Source organism: Eptesicus fuscus, chromosome 21, assembly GCF_027574615.1.
Source record: "Eptesicus fuscus isolate TK198812 chromosome 21, DD_ASM_mEF_20220401, whole genome shotgun sequence".
NCBI lineage: Eukaryota > Metazoa > Chordata > Mammalia > Chiroptera > Vespertilionidae > Eptesicus > Eptesicus fuscus.
This window is the reverse complement of record NC_072493.1, coordinates 45,581,583-45,599,760: the sequence shown is the minus strand read 5'-3', so window position 1 is coordinate 45,599,760 and position 18,178 is coordinate 45,581,583. Positions and strand designations below refer to the sequence as shown.

Here is an 18,178-nt window from a genome sequence, read left to right as displayed (position 1 = left end):
TCTCCAAAATAAAAGTTCCTTTTGCTGTTGAAGTATATCTTACTCAGTCCTCAGATTTGACTGTGCAAGACTTTCAGAGAGTAACTTCCACTCTGCTTTTTTACCATCTGCTGCTAACTTCTTCAGCTGACGCCCTGTTGATACCTCGGTCACTTGCATAGATCTTATGCATCGCAACTCTGTCTTTTGAATGGAGTGACAAGGAGAGTCTCTGGGTCCCCTGCACCTCCCCCATCACGGGATTAGCAGATATCGCCAATCCTAGTCAAATCAGCCCCGTCCTCGCCAGTGGTGTACAAGCACAAATAACCAAAGTCCAGAAACAATACAACTGTCGCAAGAGTTTACAATCTAGGCCCACTTCTGTGTCAGAAATGAAAGTTACTTCCTCAGACAACATCAACCACAGCCATTTTTTGCTGTACAGTAAATTTACCTTATTTCTACCTTTAATTTCTACCACTTATTTCCTACTGCTTATTTCTTACCACTTATTTCTTATTGCTTATTTCCTACTGCTTATTTTGTACCACTTATTTCCTACCACTTATTTCATACTGCTTATTTCTTACCGCTTATTTCTCTATTTTTACCGCTAATTTCTCAGGCTTCTTTCATTCTTTTTCTTATTTTTAAATCTATTTTCTACTTATTTTCTCCTTAAAAAATTTACAAATGCTTTTACTAAGCATTGTTTTTAGGGATCCCCTTCCTGGGTTCCTGAGTTTCCCATGTTTCACAAGGAGCTATTACTAAACCGAACCTCCGAACCTTACCTTTGCTTTCAGCTTTTACTTTTAGTTTTCTACTTTTTCTTTCTATGCATGCCTCACCAGAGCCTCCTTTCACCTGACCCAAAACTCAGATCCCTGTTCCCAGAACTCAGTCCCTGTTCGGGCACCACTTATGCCGTGATAGCACGGCCAAGGGTGAACTTGAGTGGGGGCGGCTGAAAGGCTTAGAATAGACAGACAAGAGAATGAAAGCTGGGTCTTGGTGGGACACTGATCCTCTGATGGAGAGACAGAGCCTACGCCCACAAGCTGTGTCTTTATTTTATAATAGATGCCACGAGGCAAAGTAAGGGCGTGGTCAAGATGTTCACAACATTTTCGTGTGTTTTGATCCTACTCAATTTCATGCACCTGATCAAGTTTTGTTTACTTGTAGTTATATCACTTAGGCATGTGGGGCCACATATGGGGACCACAGGTTCAAGCTTACAACTATAGCCATTGGCTATAATTGTAATTGTGCTGGGAGGCCACTGCCCTTCAAGCTGGGACTTGCACGTGGCCACGAGAGGACTGTGCCCTCTCATCAGTCTAAGACTTGAACCTGTCCAAACTCTAGCCGCGCCCCACAGTTTCTTACATTTTCTGTCACTGAGGCAAAACTGTCGCCCTGAGGCATAAGAAGGTGGGTTGAACATAGATTTGACAAACCTATCTTTCCAATATATTTGAACTTATACATTGTTAAATTTTCAACCATTTTTAAAAATCTTATAATGGGTAAAATAAGTTTTTAGTGTAGTATTTTGTAAATCTTCATGTGTGCATGAAACTGAAACCATCATATTCATAATACTGACTATAAATGTCACTGTAATTGTTTCATGACCTTTTTCAATCTATCCCTGTTTTTAATAGCTTTCCTAGTAACCATGAATTTTCAGTCCCCTTTCACGTTCCGAGTGGTTCAGGGTTCAGGTTCTGGAGAAGGCCACACACAAATGAAAAGAGACTAGAAAAGCATTAATTTTGGAAATGGGGGGCCAGGTGGGAGCCCAAGAGAGGACTACACCCCGCTCTGGCTTTGCTATTCCTTTTATTAAGATTATGGGATAGATACACCCATATCCTTTAGGCAGGAAATTCCAATAATAACCAATCAGTAAGAATTTACATAAGACTAACAGGTGGAAGTTGCTTCAACTACCAATGTCTCAAATAAACAATGAGTGATTAGCTCCGAACTTTCAGAGCATTTAAGATTGACCATCCTTCCGGATTCCCTGTTCACATCTCTCTATTAATGAGACAATGTTCGGTTTCCAGCATAGAACTTTGTTTTTCTAAGTATTTTTCTGCTTTAATTTATGTTTTATAAGTACTTGGAGTTTCATTAAAGATATATTAGTGCCGAAACCGGTTTGGCTCAGTGGATAGAGCGTCGGCCTGCGGACTCAAGGGTCCCAGGTTCGATTCCGGTCAAGGGCATGTACCTTGGTTGCGGGCACATCCCCAGTAGGCAGCTGATCGATCATCGATGTTTCTAACTCTATCGATCATCGATAGAGGCAGCTGATCGATCATCAATGTTTCTAACTCTATCCCTCTCTCTTCCTCTCTGTAAAAATTCAATTAAAAAAAAATTAAAAAAAGATGTATTAGTAACTCATCTTTTTTTCTGATATTCTTGCCTTTGAATATATCACCAATAGCTTATCTATTTTTATGAATATTTGGTTATTTCTAATAAAGTCAGTATAAGCATTTCTGTATAATTCTTTATGTGGATATGTTTTATTTACCTTTGTCAAAAATTGAGTGAATAATATGAGTCGTTGAGTATTGGAATGTTTAAATTTACAAAGATCAGCATATTGTGGTCTAAACAGAATATATCTTCATGGATATTGTGGTTCAGTTGGTTGGGTGTGATCAAGGGTTGCTGGTTGAATTGCTAGGGATGTGTCTGGGTTGTGGGCCAACTTCCTGGAATGGAGAGTGAAGGAAGTGGCTGGTCTATGTCGCACTCTTGCATTGTGTTTCTCTCCCTCACTCTTCTTCTCTCTCCAAAAATTAATAAAATTGCCCGTCTGGCATGGCTCAGTCATTGAGCTTTGACCTATGAACCAGGTGGTCATGGGTCAATTCCAGGTCAGGATACATTCCCGAGTTGCAGGGTACATTCCCAAGTGTGTGCTTTGCAGGAGGCAGCTTAAGTCAGTGATTCTCTCTCATCATTGGTACTTCTGTCTCTTCCTTTCTGAAGTTAATAAATATATGTTTTAAAAATCAAGAAACTATTCCTTCAAAATAAAAATAAGCTGATGCTTTAGGGTTGGGAAGGGGCCGAGCCTGCAACCAGAGGGGAAGGGGCCGAGCCTGTGATCGGTGGTGCCGGGGGTCCCTCTTCCCAAGCCTAAAGCCTGAGGCGAAGGCTTTAGGCTTGGGAAGGGGCCGAGCCTGGGATCTGAGGGAAGGGGAAAAAATAAATGGAAACATATCCTCAGGTGAGGATAAAAAGAAAAATAAAGGAAGAATTGTCATATCCTATGAAAGACACATCTTGAAAATGCTTAAAGAAAGTTTTCATTTTTTTCATGATGAAGGGACTAGAGGTCTGTGTTGATGAAAATACCTTGGCAGCTGCAGTGACTGACAGTGGCGGCAGCAGCGGGGTGATGGGGCTGGCGCCTTCCCCTGGTCAGCCCGGTTGCCTCCCGCAAAGGGAAGCCAGACTGCAGCTTAGGTCTGCTCCCAACAGGGAGTGGGCCTAAGCCATCAGTAGAACATCCCCTGAGGGCTCCCAGTATGAGAGGGGGCAGGCTGAGCTGAGGGACCCCTCTCCAGTGCACGAATTTCGTGCACCGGGCCCCTAGTGTGTGTGTGTGTGTGTGTATGTGTTTATACACACACATATGTATATATATACCAGAGGCCTGGTGTACGAATTCGTGCATGGGTGGGGTCTAGCTGTTTGAACGCGATCAGGGTGGGAGGGGCTGATAGGTGGAGGAGCCGCGGGCAGTTGGCCTGCCAGCCCTGCCATCAATTGGTGTGAGGGGGTCCTTCACGAGGGGTGCCGCACAGGGGCAGGCCAGCCAGGGGGAGTTATTAGCGTCAAAGATCTTCACAGGGTGTATATACGTTTGCTGTTTGCTTTTGGATGAGTTGAAGGTTCAAAGGAGCTTTAGTGTCAGGCACACTTACAGCTTCTGTTTCTAAGCCTCTCCCAAGACAGGTAATGCTGACAAACCCTCTAAAGAGAGGCCGTGGTGTGATGTGGCTGCCCTCTTTGGTAGTACGCAGTGGAGAGAGAACACAGGAAGATGGTGGTTGTGCTGGGCACCTCTCCTGGACACCTGACTGCATCAGGGTGGGGGAGGGCCGATCGGGGGCGGGGAAGATGGTGGTTGTGCTGGGCACCTCTCCTGGATACCTGAATCTTACATATGTTACATGGAATAAACATTACTATCTCAAGAAAATTGAGCACTGGTCCTTTGTTGATATATAGATGCAATTTTCTTTAACAAAAAGACAGTGGAATGCTTGCTTTAGCAGCTCATACACTAAAATTGGAACGATACAGAGAGGATTAACATGGCCCCTGCGCAAGGATGACACACAAATTCGTAAAGCATTTTATCCATAATTTTATATGAAAATATTTTGAAAAAGACATTGGAAAAACAAAGATGGATATTGGAATTTTACTCATTTTGTACCTTTTTTGCTTTAGGAAATAAAGGTTTTTTTTGTTTTGAAATAATATGTCTTAATATTTTTTACTTTTTAATAAATATTTTAGTTGATTTTTAAATCATTCTTATTGATTTCATAGAGCAAGGGATAGGGAGTTAGAAACATAAATGATGATAGCCCAGCCAGAATCGATCAGTGGTTCCACATGGACCTATGATCCAGGAGTTCACAGTTCCATTCCCAGTCAAGGCACATACCTGCGCCCTGAGTATGGGGAATTCAGGAAGCAGCTGATCAATGATTCTTATTATTCATGTTTCTCTCTCTCCCTCTCCTGGCACCCCAGCCTCCGCCTGCAGAGACATTCCTAGTCCAGGCACTTCTCACACCCCCGATGCCCATAATCACCATTGTCTTTTGGAGCATTTTAGTGAGAAATGGGACCTCTAAGCATCCACTGACTCTGCTGCAGGGAGGCAGGTGCTGTGGGCACTCAGGTCTCATTGTGGTGCGCCCACCTGGGAATCTCCAGTGGACTCACTAGAGCTCCCTGAATCTCATTTGGCTGAATGTGACATGCAGATGATTGATGATGCTTACTTTGTTGCCAGGATTCCAGGGTTAGATTTTTTTAAAATATATTTATTGATTTTCCACAGAGAGGAAGAGAGAGGGATAGAGAGTTAGAAACATCGATGAGAGAGAAACATCGATCAGCTGCCTCCTGCACACCCCCCACTGGGGATGTGCCCACAACCAAGGTACATGCCCTTGACCGGATTCGAACCTGGGACCTTTCAGTCCGCAGGCCAACGCTCCATCCACTGAACCAAACTGGTTTTGGCAAGCATTTTCTCTTAATTCTCACAACAACTGGGCAAGAAGGAGAAAATTACATGGAGGATTATCGGCATTTCCAGGGACACAGCAGACTGAAGACAGATTTATAAACACAATTTAGAGCAGACCCAGAACACGGCAAGCTAGAGCTTTCCCATTGCTTTCAGAGAACAGAAGAAAATGCTCAAGGCTTAGGTAACTTGGTTTTTATTGTATGTGTGTGTGAGTGTGTGCTTAATCCTGTACCCAGGATGTTTTTTCTTTTTATTTTATTGGCCTTCCTCTGACATTCCACACTCCATTCAATGATTCCAAGTCTCTAAATTCATCCCATTTATCAGGGTTTTTTTTTGTTTGTTAAGATTCCACGTATGAGTGAGATGAAGTGATACTGTCTTTCTCTGACTTATTTCACTTAGCATGATGCTCTCCAAGTCCCTCCGTGCTGGGTGAAAGGGAAAAATTTTTTGCTTTTTTATTGCTGCATGGTATTCCATGGTATAAATTTACCATCGTTTTCTATCCACTCATTTATTGATGGGCACCTGGGCAGTTTCCAGATCTTTGCTCTTGTAAATTGTGCTTCTGTGAACAAAGGGGTGCATATATTCAATGTGATTGTTTCAGGTTTCTGCAGATGTATTCCAAGAAGTAGAATCAATGGGTCAAATGTCAGTTCCATATTAAATTTCTTTTATGAAAGTTCATACTGATTTGCACAATGGCTGCACCAGTTTGCATTCCCAGCAGCAGTGTAAGAGGGTTCCCTTTTTCCCACATCCTCCCCAGCACTTGTCCTTTGTTGATTTGCTGATGGCAGTCATTCTGACAGTGGTGGGGTGATACCTAATTGTTGCTTTAATTTGCATCTCTCTGATGATCAGTCACTTTGAGCATTTTTTCACATGTCTCTGGGCCATCTTATCCACACTGCAGCCCAGGCAGAGCTGACAGTTTGGATGGCATCAGAAGCAGATGCTCTTAAGTATGAGAGTCTGTGACATTAAGTTTGTACAGTGGATTCAGTGGAAGCAGGTTAGATGGAGTTAGAGACTTGAGCAGCCTCTGCAAGCTACAGTTCACCTGAAGGCACCAAGTGCCAAAAGTCCTGAATGGAGAAACAATGCCTGCCCTTCAGAAAGAGCAGGTCCTGAAGAAAGATATGCAAAACCAGCCACAGCAGGTGCAGGAGAAACAAACTTTTCCCAGACATCACCTCCCCTGAAGGCGCTAGAGCACCCTGAGTACACTTGGTGTGTTCTTGGGCTGTTTGACCCTAAATCCATTCCTGGAGTCAACTGAGAAATACAGGAAATCTGGCCTTGGAGCGGAGAAACTACATTACCCAGAAGGCCACGCATGGAATGCCAGCAGGCTGAGCCAATGGAGGCTCAGAGAAGGCGTTTGCGTTTGGTTATTTCTGAGGGCGGGACCGGTAGCCTCCAGGCGGGATTTCCTGTTCTCAGATTTTTGTCTGAGGCGGTCAGGTTGAGTGGTGTTCCCCGCCTCACAGCCCTTGGACGGAGCCTCCCGTGGTGCTCACAGCTCACACTGGGGATTGAAGCTCGGAGTCACCGCCCGGACCCACGCCAGGGCCGGGACAGGCACCGCCATTCCTGCAGCGGCTTCTGCTCCCGCCGCTCCCGTCCCGCTCGGCCCACAGAGAGCAATGGCGGCGCCCGCTCTGAGGAGACGGGCTGAGGTGAGTTCCAGTCCCCCAGGTCTCACCTCCTCCTTCACAGACACCACAGCCTGAGGGGCATCGGTCATGTCCTGCAGCTCAGTCCGCGTGGAGGACCGTGAGGAAGGCGGAGGGGAGAGAGGAGCGTTGTGGCTTCTGAGGCACAGCCAGTGCAGGGCGGAGAGGACAGGGTGACTGGCATCTGAGGTTCCCTGAGGGTGTGGGCTGTGAGGATGGGCGGACAGATCAGAGGCTGCAGGGAGGACGGCACAGCCTCATTGGGGCTTTCCCGGCTGTGGGGTCCCTCAGAGGCCGGGGGTGGACCTGGACCCGGCTGGAAGACAAGCTTCTGTACATGCCATGTGCCAAGTTCATGGGTGAGTCCAGCGAGATCCAGTGGCATTGGTGCAGGAAGGGGGCAGAGCTGAGGGAGTGAACCTGGGTCTGAAGATGGGAAGAGGTTAAAGGTTACCCAGTGGTGTGCACATCTGGAGGAAATGTGAGCTGCTGGTCCCCGGGACCTGGTGTGGGGACTTAAAGGCGAAGCATAAACCCAGGCTTGGCTGTGTCTTGGAGGCATGATCTAGGGGACTGCAGTGGAATTGCTTGGCGGGAAGGCTGGGGCCCTGCAGGCATCGCCCAGACCTTCAATGGCATTGCTCTCTCCCCTCCCCTCCCCTCCCCCAATCCTTCCCACCCAACCCAGCTGCTCTGCTGAGGGCAATCCCAGTGAGTAATGGGACTGTGATGAGAGAGCAGCCTGCACTGGCATTAGGGCCTGGTGTCCACACTAACCGGGTGCCCTGGAGGAGGTTGAGGGGGGGCAGGTGTGTCAGGAGTAGGAGTGGGGGTTCTCAGAGAGACAGCTCTGGTGTCAGTTGTCTCCATTCTGACAGGTTGGCGTGACCTTTGAGGACATTGCCCTGTACTTCTCCAGGGAGGAATGGAGCCTCCTTGATGAGGGTCAGAGACAGCTGTACCTGAATGTGATGCTGGAGAACTTTGAACTTGTATCCTCGCTGGGTAAGACCCTCACTCTCACCCAGTGACCTGGGCTTGGCTTTGCAATTTTCCAGGCCCCATTTTCCAGGTTGTGCTCTGTCTTCTTTACTTCTATCGTGGTAAGACTTACATTCAGCCAGCTTTCTAATGGTTCTTGCTGATGGTTGTTGTGTATTTTAGTTGTAATTTTGATGTGATTGTGGGAGACAGCGAGTATAGGCCTTTGCCTACACTGCCATCTTGGATCTCCTTTCCCGTAACTTTTCTGAATTCAATTCTTTTTTTTTTTTTTTCTGTTCACCTGAACAGTGAGAATATTTTTTCTATTGATTTTTTTCTTTCTTAGAGAAAAGGACAAGCAGGGAGAGCACAAGCAGAGAGAGAGAGAGAGAGAGAGAGAGAGAGGAGAGAGAGGAAGAAACATCAATTGGTTGCCTCCCCCGTTGTGTCCCCACTAAGAGGGGGGATTGGACCTGTATCCCACGTGTCTACCCCTTATTGGGAATTAAAGCCACGACCTTCCAGGGTATAGGCGGGCACTCTCAGGAGTGAGATACAGGCCTGGCCTGTTTATTTATTCTTTAAATCATTTATTTACTTATTTTTAAAAGATATTTTATTGATTTCAGAGAGAGAAGGAGAGCAATTGAAACATGAATAACGAGAGAGAGTCATTGACCAGCTGCTTCCTACACACACACACACACACACACACACACACACACACGCCCCAGAGATTGGGCTGACAACCGGTGCATGTCTTCTGATAAGAAATAGAATTTTTATCTCCTAGGTAATAGGTCGATGCACAGTCACTGAGCTGTACTGGATATCCTTTATTTGTTGATTTTAGAGACAGGAAGGGAGACAGAGAAAGAGAGGGAAACATTGATCTGCTGTTCTGCCCATCTAAGCATTTATTGGCTGTCCCGTACATGATGGAGGATCAAACCCACAACCGTGCTGCCTCGGGACCACCTACTAAATAGCTGACCTACCTGGCCAGGACTTTGAATTTGTTTATTAATTTCAGAAGCTCACATGGGATGTTGACAAATTTCTCTATGGAGGGTCATGTCGTCTCCTAATATCAATCTCTTATGATGCTTTGTGCTTCATAGTGTCAAGTGGAATGTCTTACCTTTCATTTATTTTTTCATTTATTTCATTTATTGTTTTTGTTTTTTCCTTTAGTCTAGCTCAAGGTGTGCCAATTTTTGTATGTTTTAGAAAAGTACCTGTGTTAGATATTCTTTTTTTTAATTTAATAAATCTTTATTGTTCAGATTATTACAATTGTTCCTCTTATTTCCACCCATAGCTCCCCTCCACCCAGTTCCCATCCTACCCTCTGCTCTTACCTCCCCTCCACTGTCCTCATCCATAGTTGTACGCTTTTTCTCCAGTCTCTTCCCGCACCTCCCACACCCTTTCCCCCCTGAGAATTGTGAGTCCACTCCCTTTCTATGCCCCTGATTCTATTATATTCACCAGTTTATTCTGTACATCAGATTTTTAATTCACTTGACTTTTAGATTCACTTGTTGATAGATATGTATTTGTTGTTCATAATTTTTATCTTTACCTTTTTCTTCATCTTCCTCTTCTTAGAGAATACCTTTCAGCATTTCATATAATACTGGTTTGGTGTTGATGAACTCCTTTAGCTTTTTCTTAAGTGTGAAGCTCTTTAGCTAGCTGACTGTCAATTCTGAATGTCAGTTTGGCTGGGTAGTGTACTCTTGGTTGTAGGTTCTTGCTATTCATCACTTTGACTATTTCTTGCTACTCCTGTCTGGCCTGCTTAGTTTCTGTTGAGAAATCAGCTGACAGTCGTATGGGTGCTCACTTGTAGGTAATTAACTGTTTTTCTCTTGCTGCTTTTAATATTCTCTCTTTGTCTTTTGCTCTTGGCATTTTAATTATGATGTGTCTTGGTGTGGTCCTCTTTGGATTCATTTTGTTTGGGGTTCTGTGCGCTTCAGGACTTGTAAGTCTATTTCTTTCACCAGGAGGGGAAAGTTTTCAGTCATTATTTCTTCAAATAGGTTTTTAGTATCTTGCTCTCTCTCTTCTTCTGGCACCCCCATAATTCTCATGTTGGTACGCTTGAAGTTGTCCCAGAGGCTTCTTACACTATCTTCTAATTTTTGGATTCTGTTTTCTTTTTGGTTTTCCAGTTGAGTATTTTTTGCTTATTTGTATTTCAAATCTTTGACTTGATTCTTGCATTCCTCTAGTCTGCTGTTGGGTCTCTGTATAATATTTTTTACTTCTGTCAGTGTATGTTTAATTTCTAGTTGGTCCTATTCTGATTTTTAAACACATAAATTTCCTGTATGTTTTGAAGAACAGGCTTCTATGGTCATTGATAGCAGAAGCACAGTGGCTGCAGGAGGTAACTCTGACCCTTCTTTTGACTGTGGGTATCTTTAAGTATATTCGTTCACCCAGTATTTCCAATCATCCTTTCTGTGCAGTTCTCCTTTATTTGTGTTTGTAATACTGTTTGTCTTCATAAGACTCGTATGCCCATTTCCTATAGAGTCTTTGTTCATGGATAGCTGTCTACTTACACTGGGATGGGGAAGTTGCTCATATATCTGATACTGCCATCTTGCTGATGTCACTCACATATGTCTTTTGTCTATGATCTGATTTGCCCTGTGTTTTTCTACCACAGTGTTGACCATCCATCTTTTCTGTTTTTCTTTGAAGATTTGCATCATTTATCCCATGCAATGGCTCAAATGGGCTTTAAGGGGAAGAATCATTTGTGCATCACAGAAGAAACACGACTTTATGAATGACACAGTGGACCCACAAATGGACTTGCCTTGGTGAAGGGTCATTGGGGAAGAATTCACACCTGGCTTTTGTTACTTTCATAGATAGAAACCCCGTGTTTTTTTTAGTTACCCAACGCTCACCCAGTTATGTTTGTTTGTGCTTATTGTTGATACTTTGCTAACTACTGAGTTCTAATAGTGATCATTTCTACTGGGATTCCCAGTACACTGATAACCTTAACCGCTCAGGAGTTTGCACCTCGGCCTCTTTCACAGTTCTCTGTTTACTGCATTCCAATGTTCACCATACCTGAAGCACCTTGGAGAGCACACATGTTATTATATTTATTTTGTATATCCTGTGCTCTAATACAATTAATTTTTATGATTTTGAGCACCTTTAAATTATTTCACCCAGACTCACATGGTAAGCATGTAAAGTCCTAAAGAAATTTGTTTGTGCAAGAACAATGAATAGAGCCATCCTCTCTTCTTTGTATCTTATCCTGTGCTTCTGTCCCTCTCTTGGTGATATTTTCATCATCGACTGACTTTTGGGGCCACGTTATATATAACAGCAATTTTCTCTGTGTCTAACTCAGTCTTCTTCAAAATCTTTCTATGGAATCATGCCTAGTCCTGGCAGTTAATGAATCGTGGTGAAGATATTTTGTTTTCACAGGGGCAACATGCTCTTCACCTTCCTTTCCTTTTGTTCAGGTTGCTGCTGTGGAGCAGACAATGTGAAGGAACCAACGGAACAGAAGGTTTCTGTAAGAGTGTCACAGGCGAGGAATCCCAAGGCAGCCTTGTCTTCCCAGAAGAGCCACCCCTGTGAGAGCTGTGGGCTCGTCTTGGCAAACATTCTCCACGTGATGGAGCTGCAGGGAACACAACACGGACAGATACTGTTGAGATGTGGGGCATGTGCAAAACGGTTTTTCTTTACTGTAAAAGTTCACCAACAGCATGTGAGAGACAAGGCTTTCATTAGAGGTGTGGACAGGATCTCACGTGCAAGCAGCTGCAATTTCACTGTGTCCCAGAATCATTTCACATGCGGGGAGGTTGGGCAGGGTGTCTTTACTAGGTCAGGACATCTCCCCCTAAAGGCTACTCAGACCAGGGACAGTCCAAATGCTATTTCGACGAGTGGGATGATGTTTCAAAGGAGAAAGAATTATTACACCAGAAAAGAATGTAAGAAAGATATTAGTTGCACCCGCATGTTTATTCAGAAAAAGGGTGTCCATGTTGAAAGTCGGTGTTTTGAGTGCTCTGAATGTGGGAAATCTTTTACAACTAATAGCAACCTTCGTAGTCATCAGAGAGTTCATACAGGAGAAAAGCCTTATAAATGCAGTGAATGTGGAAAATGTTTTACCAGGAATAGCAACCTTCATAGTCATCAGAGAGTTCACACAGGAGAAAAGCCTTATCAATGCAGTGAATGTGGGAAAACTTTTACCAATAACAGCAACCTTCATAGTCATCAGAGAGTTCACACTGGAGAAAGTCCTTATAAATGCAGTGAATGTGCAAAGTCTTTTACATGTAGCACTGGTCTCAAATATCATCAGAGAGTTCACACAGGAGAAAAGCCTCACCAGTGCAGTGAATGTGGGAAATATTTTGTCTGTAGTACTAGCCTTCATGCTCATCAGAGAGTTCACACTACAGAGAAGCCTTATAAATGCAGTGAATGTGGGAAATCATTTAGCTGGAGCACTAACCTTCGTACTCATCAGAGAGTTCACACTGGAGAAAAGCCTTATCAATGCAGTGAATGTGGAAAGTCTTTTCCGAGTAGCAGTCGTCTCAAATGTCATCAAAGAGTTCACATAAGAGAAAAGCCTTATCAATGCAGTGAATGTGGGAAATCTTTTAAATGTAGTACTTACCTTCATTCTCATCAGAGCGTTCACACTGCACAGAAACCTTATCAATGCAGTGTATGTGGGAAATGTTTTGCCAGTAGTACTTCCCTTCATACTCACCAGAGAGTTCACACTTCAGAGAAGCGTTATAAATGCAGTGAATGTCATAAATCTTTTAGCGGGAGTGCTCACCTTCATTATCATAAGAGGGTTCACACTGGAGAAAAGCCTTATCAATGCAATGAATGTGGAAAGTCTTTTAAAAGTAGCACTCATCTCAAATATCATCAGAGAGTTCACACAGGAGAAAAGCCTTATCAATGTAGGGAATGTGGGAAATCTTTTTCCCGTAGTATTTACCTTCATTTTCATCAGAGCGTTCACACTGCGGAGAAGCCTTATAAATGCAGTGTATGTGGGAAATCTTTTAGCTGGAGCACTAACCTTCGTACTCATCAGAGAGTTCACACTGGTGAAAAACCTTTTCAATGCAGTGAATGTGGGAAAACTTTTAGAAGTAGAAACGGTCTTAAATATCATCAGGGGTCTCACAGTGGAGAAACCCGTGATGAGCGCAATTAATGTGTGATATCTTTCAGTCTAATTTGTAAATTAACTATTCACAAAAGTCTTGATGTGCAAAGATTCTTTGATGTGTAGGAAATGTAGTTTGTTAGTTAGGATTTGACAATTTTATAAGATTATAAGTAAATTCTCAATAGTCTGAATTATATCTCCTACATTTAATCACCTACATTATGTAACGTCCCCCAACTAATTCTGCTGTTCTGTGTGTTTGTTTTTATGTTGGAATTATATGTATCTATGTTGCACTTTCTAACATACAGAGAAGTCCTGCCAGATCTATGTCACTGCATATTTCTGTTGAAGGTATTTCACCTGAACCACCTATAAGGTCCCTGCAGATGGCATCAGTCACCATCATGTGCCCAGGGAAGCTAACTCCATTATATAGTTTGTTAAGGAAAATTAGGAATACCTGAGCCCTTAGTTCTTACTTGTTTCCCTGTCATGAGTCTTCAGATAGTACTAATTACTGTTGGCCCCAGTTAACATAAGGTTTCAGAAGAACTTCCATTTTCAGGGACACACTTTCCCTAGATGCTAATGATGTGGTTATTTATTGAGTGCCTAAGTCATCAATGGGAGAAATACCAGTCTCACGTCTCTTTTTTTTGCAAAATAATGAAGGGTTTTCCCTATGACTTCTTTCATCTTGGGTATTCTATTAATGATATGGGTTTGTTTATAAGAATATCTGGGTATCCCAAGGATGATGTGAAAAACTTGTATGCAGTCTCAAACATTTTTGCCCTGAGGGAAGACTGGTACAGAAATTTTCTCAGCCATTTTTGTCAGATTTACCTTGCTGCCCATAATTTTGCAGGCAACACTGTGGACTCTAGTGAGGACTATGTGAAGATAGATGCTTTGAGACACAGAGATCACTCCAAAGAGGGAATTGCTGTGTGAACCTCAAGTATGTCTGGGAGCACCGTGAATTTTTTTCTTGTTTTCAAGGGATGCTAAGACATATGGAGGGAACCTCCTGTCCAGGTGTTGCAGAGGGTCATGTACCCTGATGCCTTCAATTCCATGGGTGATGGGCACTGGTTGGAGGACCATCGCAGTGAGGAGAAACCCTTTACTGCAGAAACACTGACCTAATTCCAATAGAAGGAATGGTCCTCATCTAAATCTGCACCCAGAAATATTTTTGAGGAAAAGACTACAGGTGTGGTGTGCACACAGATCTGAGGAACTCCCGGCATGTTTATCTTCTGTGCAGCAGTCATCGTCATTGATTATAATAAAGAGGTTTGTGGCTTCCTGTAGCTTCTCAGATGTTCCCATCAGAGCCATTAGTGCTTTGGCAGCAAAATTAAGAGGAAAAGAAAGGGTGTCTTTAGGCTGGAGATGTGGCTTTTGTGACCCAGTCAGCATTCCAGTGGGTTTGGGTGAAAGTTCTTCATTGTTTGTTACATTTTCTGTCACTGAGATGTGACTTGCCCAGAGGACATAAGAACGTGGATTAAACATAAGAGTTGAAAAACCTGTTGTTCCAAAATAGGTAAAAACATATTTCTTTTATCTTGAACCATTCTTTTTACAGCTGTAGTGAGTAAATTGCATGTATAAGTGTAGTGTTTCATAAATCGTGACATGTGCATGAAACTGAAACCATCATTGCACTCAGTATTGATTATATCTGTGACTGTGCAGTTGCTTCATGACCTCCTTTAATCTCTTTGCTGTTCTTAATAAAGAACTCGGCTTTTTCTAAGTATTTTTCAGCTTTAATTATTATTTTACAAATTCTTGGAGATTTTTAAAAGATATATTAGTATCTCATCTTTTTTTTTTTTTTTTTGATAGATATTCTTTTTGTTAATCCTTACCCGAGGATATTTTTCCATGAATTTTTTTTGGAGAGTGGAAGAGAGAGGGAAACAGGGAGAAACATTGATGTGAAGGAAACACATTGATTGGTTGCCTCCTGCATCAGCTGTGACCATGGCCCGGGCTGGGAAGGAGTCTTCAACCAAGATACGTGCCTTTGACTGGAATCGATCCCAGGACCCTTTTGTCTGCAGGCCGGTGCTCTATCCAGAGCCAAACCAGCTAGGGCTCTGGTGGATATTCATATCTTTGAATATATCACCATCATGTCCATTTTAATAAATATTTGGTTATTGCTAATAAAGCTGGTAAAAACATTTCTGTATAATTCTTTTTTATTTTTATTTAATTTTTAAATATATATTTTATTGATTTTTTACAGAGAGGAAGGGAAAGGTATAGAGAGTTAGAAACATTGATGAGAGAGAAACATCTATCAGCTGCCTCCTGCACATCCACCACTGGGGTTGTGCCCACAACCAAGGTACATGCCCTTGACTGGAATTGAACCTGGGACCACTCAGTCCACAGGCAGACGCTCTATCCACTGAGCCAAACCGGTTAGGACTCTGTATAATTCTTTATATGGATGTTATTTACCTTTGTGAGTCGGACAAAAAGCTGTGTGATTTCCAACTGCATATCTTTCATGTGGTGCAATTCCTCCGGTAGGTAATTGAATTAATTTTTGCATGCTTAAACTTAAAATTAAACCCTATGGTCTCTTCGGTCCTAAGCCTGCCCTCGGTCCTGCTGATGAAGAGCAGTCCCTCCATTAGCAACTACTTGACTGTCCCAATTCCTTCTCGGTCAAAGTTTATCTCAAGGAATGGCTTAGATCAGGCGTCCTCAAACTACGGCCCGCGGGCCACATGCGGGTGTTTTTGTACTTCAAAATAAGATATGTGCAGTGTGCAAAGGTATTTGTTCATAGTTTTTTTTTAAACTATAGTCCAGCCCTCTAACGGTCTGAGGGACAGTGAAATGGCCGCCTGTTTAAAAAGTTTGAGGACCCCTGCCTTAGATGAATGCCCCAGATCCTTTCCTGGGGTCTACTTGAAACAAGGATATATTTCTAGAAGTGAATCACTGGATCAAATGCAGTTCCATATTAAAGTTTTTGAGAAAATACCAAACTGATTTCCATAATGGCTGTGTTGGTTTGCATTCCCACCAGCAGTGAACTAGGCTTCTCTTTTTCCCACATCCTCCCCAGCACTTGTTTTTTCTGGATTTGTCCATGGCAGCCATTCTGACAGTGGTGGAGTGATACCTAATTGTTGCTTTAATTTGCATCTCTCTGGTGATCATGTGTGTTGGCCATCTTATCCACACTGCAGCCCAGGCAGAGCTGACACTTCGAATGGCATCAGAAGCAGATATTCTTAATTAAGAGTGTCTCTTTTGTGACACTAACTTTGTATAATGGATTCAATGGAGGCAGGTGAGATCCAGTTAAAGACTTGAGCATCCTCCCCCAGCTACATTTGTCCTTAAGGAGACACATGCTAAAGTCTGGAATGAAGAAACAATGCCTGCCCTTCAGAAAGAGCAGGTCCTGAACAAAGATATGCAAAACCAGCCACGCAGGTGCAGGAGAAACAAACTTGCCCCAGACATCACCTCCCCTGAAGGCGCTAGAGGACCCTGAGTACACTTGGTGTGTTCTTGGGCTATAAGCCCCTTAGTCCAGTCCTTTCATCAACCTAGAAATACAGGATCCAGGCCTTGGAGCAGAGAAACTACATTACCCACAAGGCCACGCATGGAATGCCAACAGGCTCAGCCAATGGGGGCTCAGAGAAGGCATTTCCGTTTGGTCGTTTCCATAGGGCTGGACCGGTAGTCCTCTTGGCGTGTTATCTCTGGAGTTCGTGGGCTCAGAGTCCGGTGTAGGAGTGAAGAGTGGTGTTTCCCAGCCAAACAGCCAATGGAGCCTCCCGTGGTGCTCACAGCTCACACTGGGGATTGAAGCTCGGAGTCGCCGCCCGGACCCACGCCAGGGCCGGGACAGACACCGCCATTCCTGCTGCGGCTTCTACTTCCGCCGCTCCCGCCCGGCTCGGCCCACAGAGAGCAATGGCGGCGCCCGCGCTGAGGAGCTTCGCTGAGGTGAGTTCCTGTCCCCCAGCCCCTCACCGCCTCCTCACACCGAACACCACAGCCCGGGTGGGGCATCTGTCAGGTCCTGCAGCTCAGTCCGCGTGGAGGACCGTGAGGAAGGCGGAGGGGAGAGAGGAGCGTTGTGGCTTCTGAGGCACAGCCAGTGCAGGGCGGAGAGGACAGGGCTGACTGGCATCTGAGGTTCCCTGAGGGTGTGGGCTGTGAGGATTGGCGGACAGATCAGAGGCTGCAGGGAGGACGGCACAGCCTCATCGGGGCTTTCCCGGCTGTGGGGTCCATCTGGGGCCTGGGGTGGTCCTGGGTCTCCTGGTAGACAAGCACTCTGTGGATGCCTTGTGCCAAGTTCATGGGTGAGTCCAGCGAGATCCAGTGGCATTGGAGCAGGAAGGGGGCAGAGCTGAGGGAGTGAACCTGGGACTGAAGATGGGAAGAGGTTGTTAATGTAAAAAAACCATTGAAACCTGTAAATAATTTTTGTGAGTTTATAACATATGCCAGGAAGCAGAACCTCAATGAACTGAGATAAGGATCCCCAGAATGGCGGCTTACATGTGTATTTATACATTGAAATCGAGGAGGGACATAGGTGGGTTACATGAAATTCATTTTTGATAGATTAAGGAGGTTGGATAAAGCAAAGCAGGGAAAACCCCTGAGATTGGATATAAAGTAAAATGGTGGACACATACTTAGGTGGGTGCAGGAACAATTAACATGATAATGAAGGAACTTGTGGTATTTGTCCTGTCACCCACCACAGTTGGTTGTGCCCCAGGGGCTCCAGAAAAAGGGAAGTTACAAGTTACCCAGACATTTCATGGGTTTTTATCATAGTTGGAAAAACTCAGATAGGCTTAGTTAAGGAAAAGGTTGACCTTGTCAGTGAAGATACAGGCCTAGGAGGTAACTGTCCACCATCACTGCGTTTAGTTAAAGTTTAATTTCAGACCATCCTTTGGTTCCTTTAGGTCTCTGAGTTTGCAGGACTGCCATGCAGGCCTCCCCTGA

The 18,178-nt window shown here is 44.0% G+C and overlaps 2 protein-coding genes and 1 non-coding gene across 3 annotated transcripts in view; 2 read left to right on the top strand and 1 right to left on the bottom strand.

Moving 5' to 3' along the window:
- Positions 1-18,178, bottom strand: part of LOC129147526 (zinc finger protein 665-like) — a 331,685-nt gene that overhangs the window by 210,543 nt on the left and 102,964 nt on the right. The window contains 1 exon segment of the mRNA XM_054710039.1: positions 862-869. Coding sequence (XP_054566014.1) covers positions 862-869 — 8 coding nt within the window.
- On the top strand, positions 4,284-4,390 carry LOC129147847 (U6 spliceosomal RNA). Its single transcript, XR_008555063.1, has one exon. It is a non-coding gene; the product is annotated as a U6 spliceosomal RNA (small nuclear RNA).
- On the top strand, positions 11,975-13,385 carry LOC114229589 (zinc finger protein 235-like). Its single transcript, XM_028138680.2, has one exon. It carries the CDS (start codon positions 11,975-11,977, stop codon positions 13,205-13,207), a length of 1,233 nt encoding a protein of 410 aa, XP_027994481.2. The 3' UTR covers positions 13,208-13,385.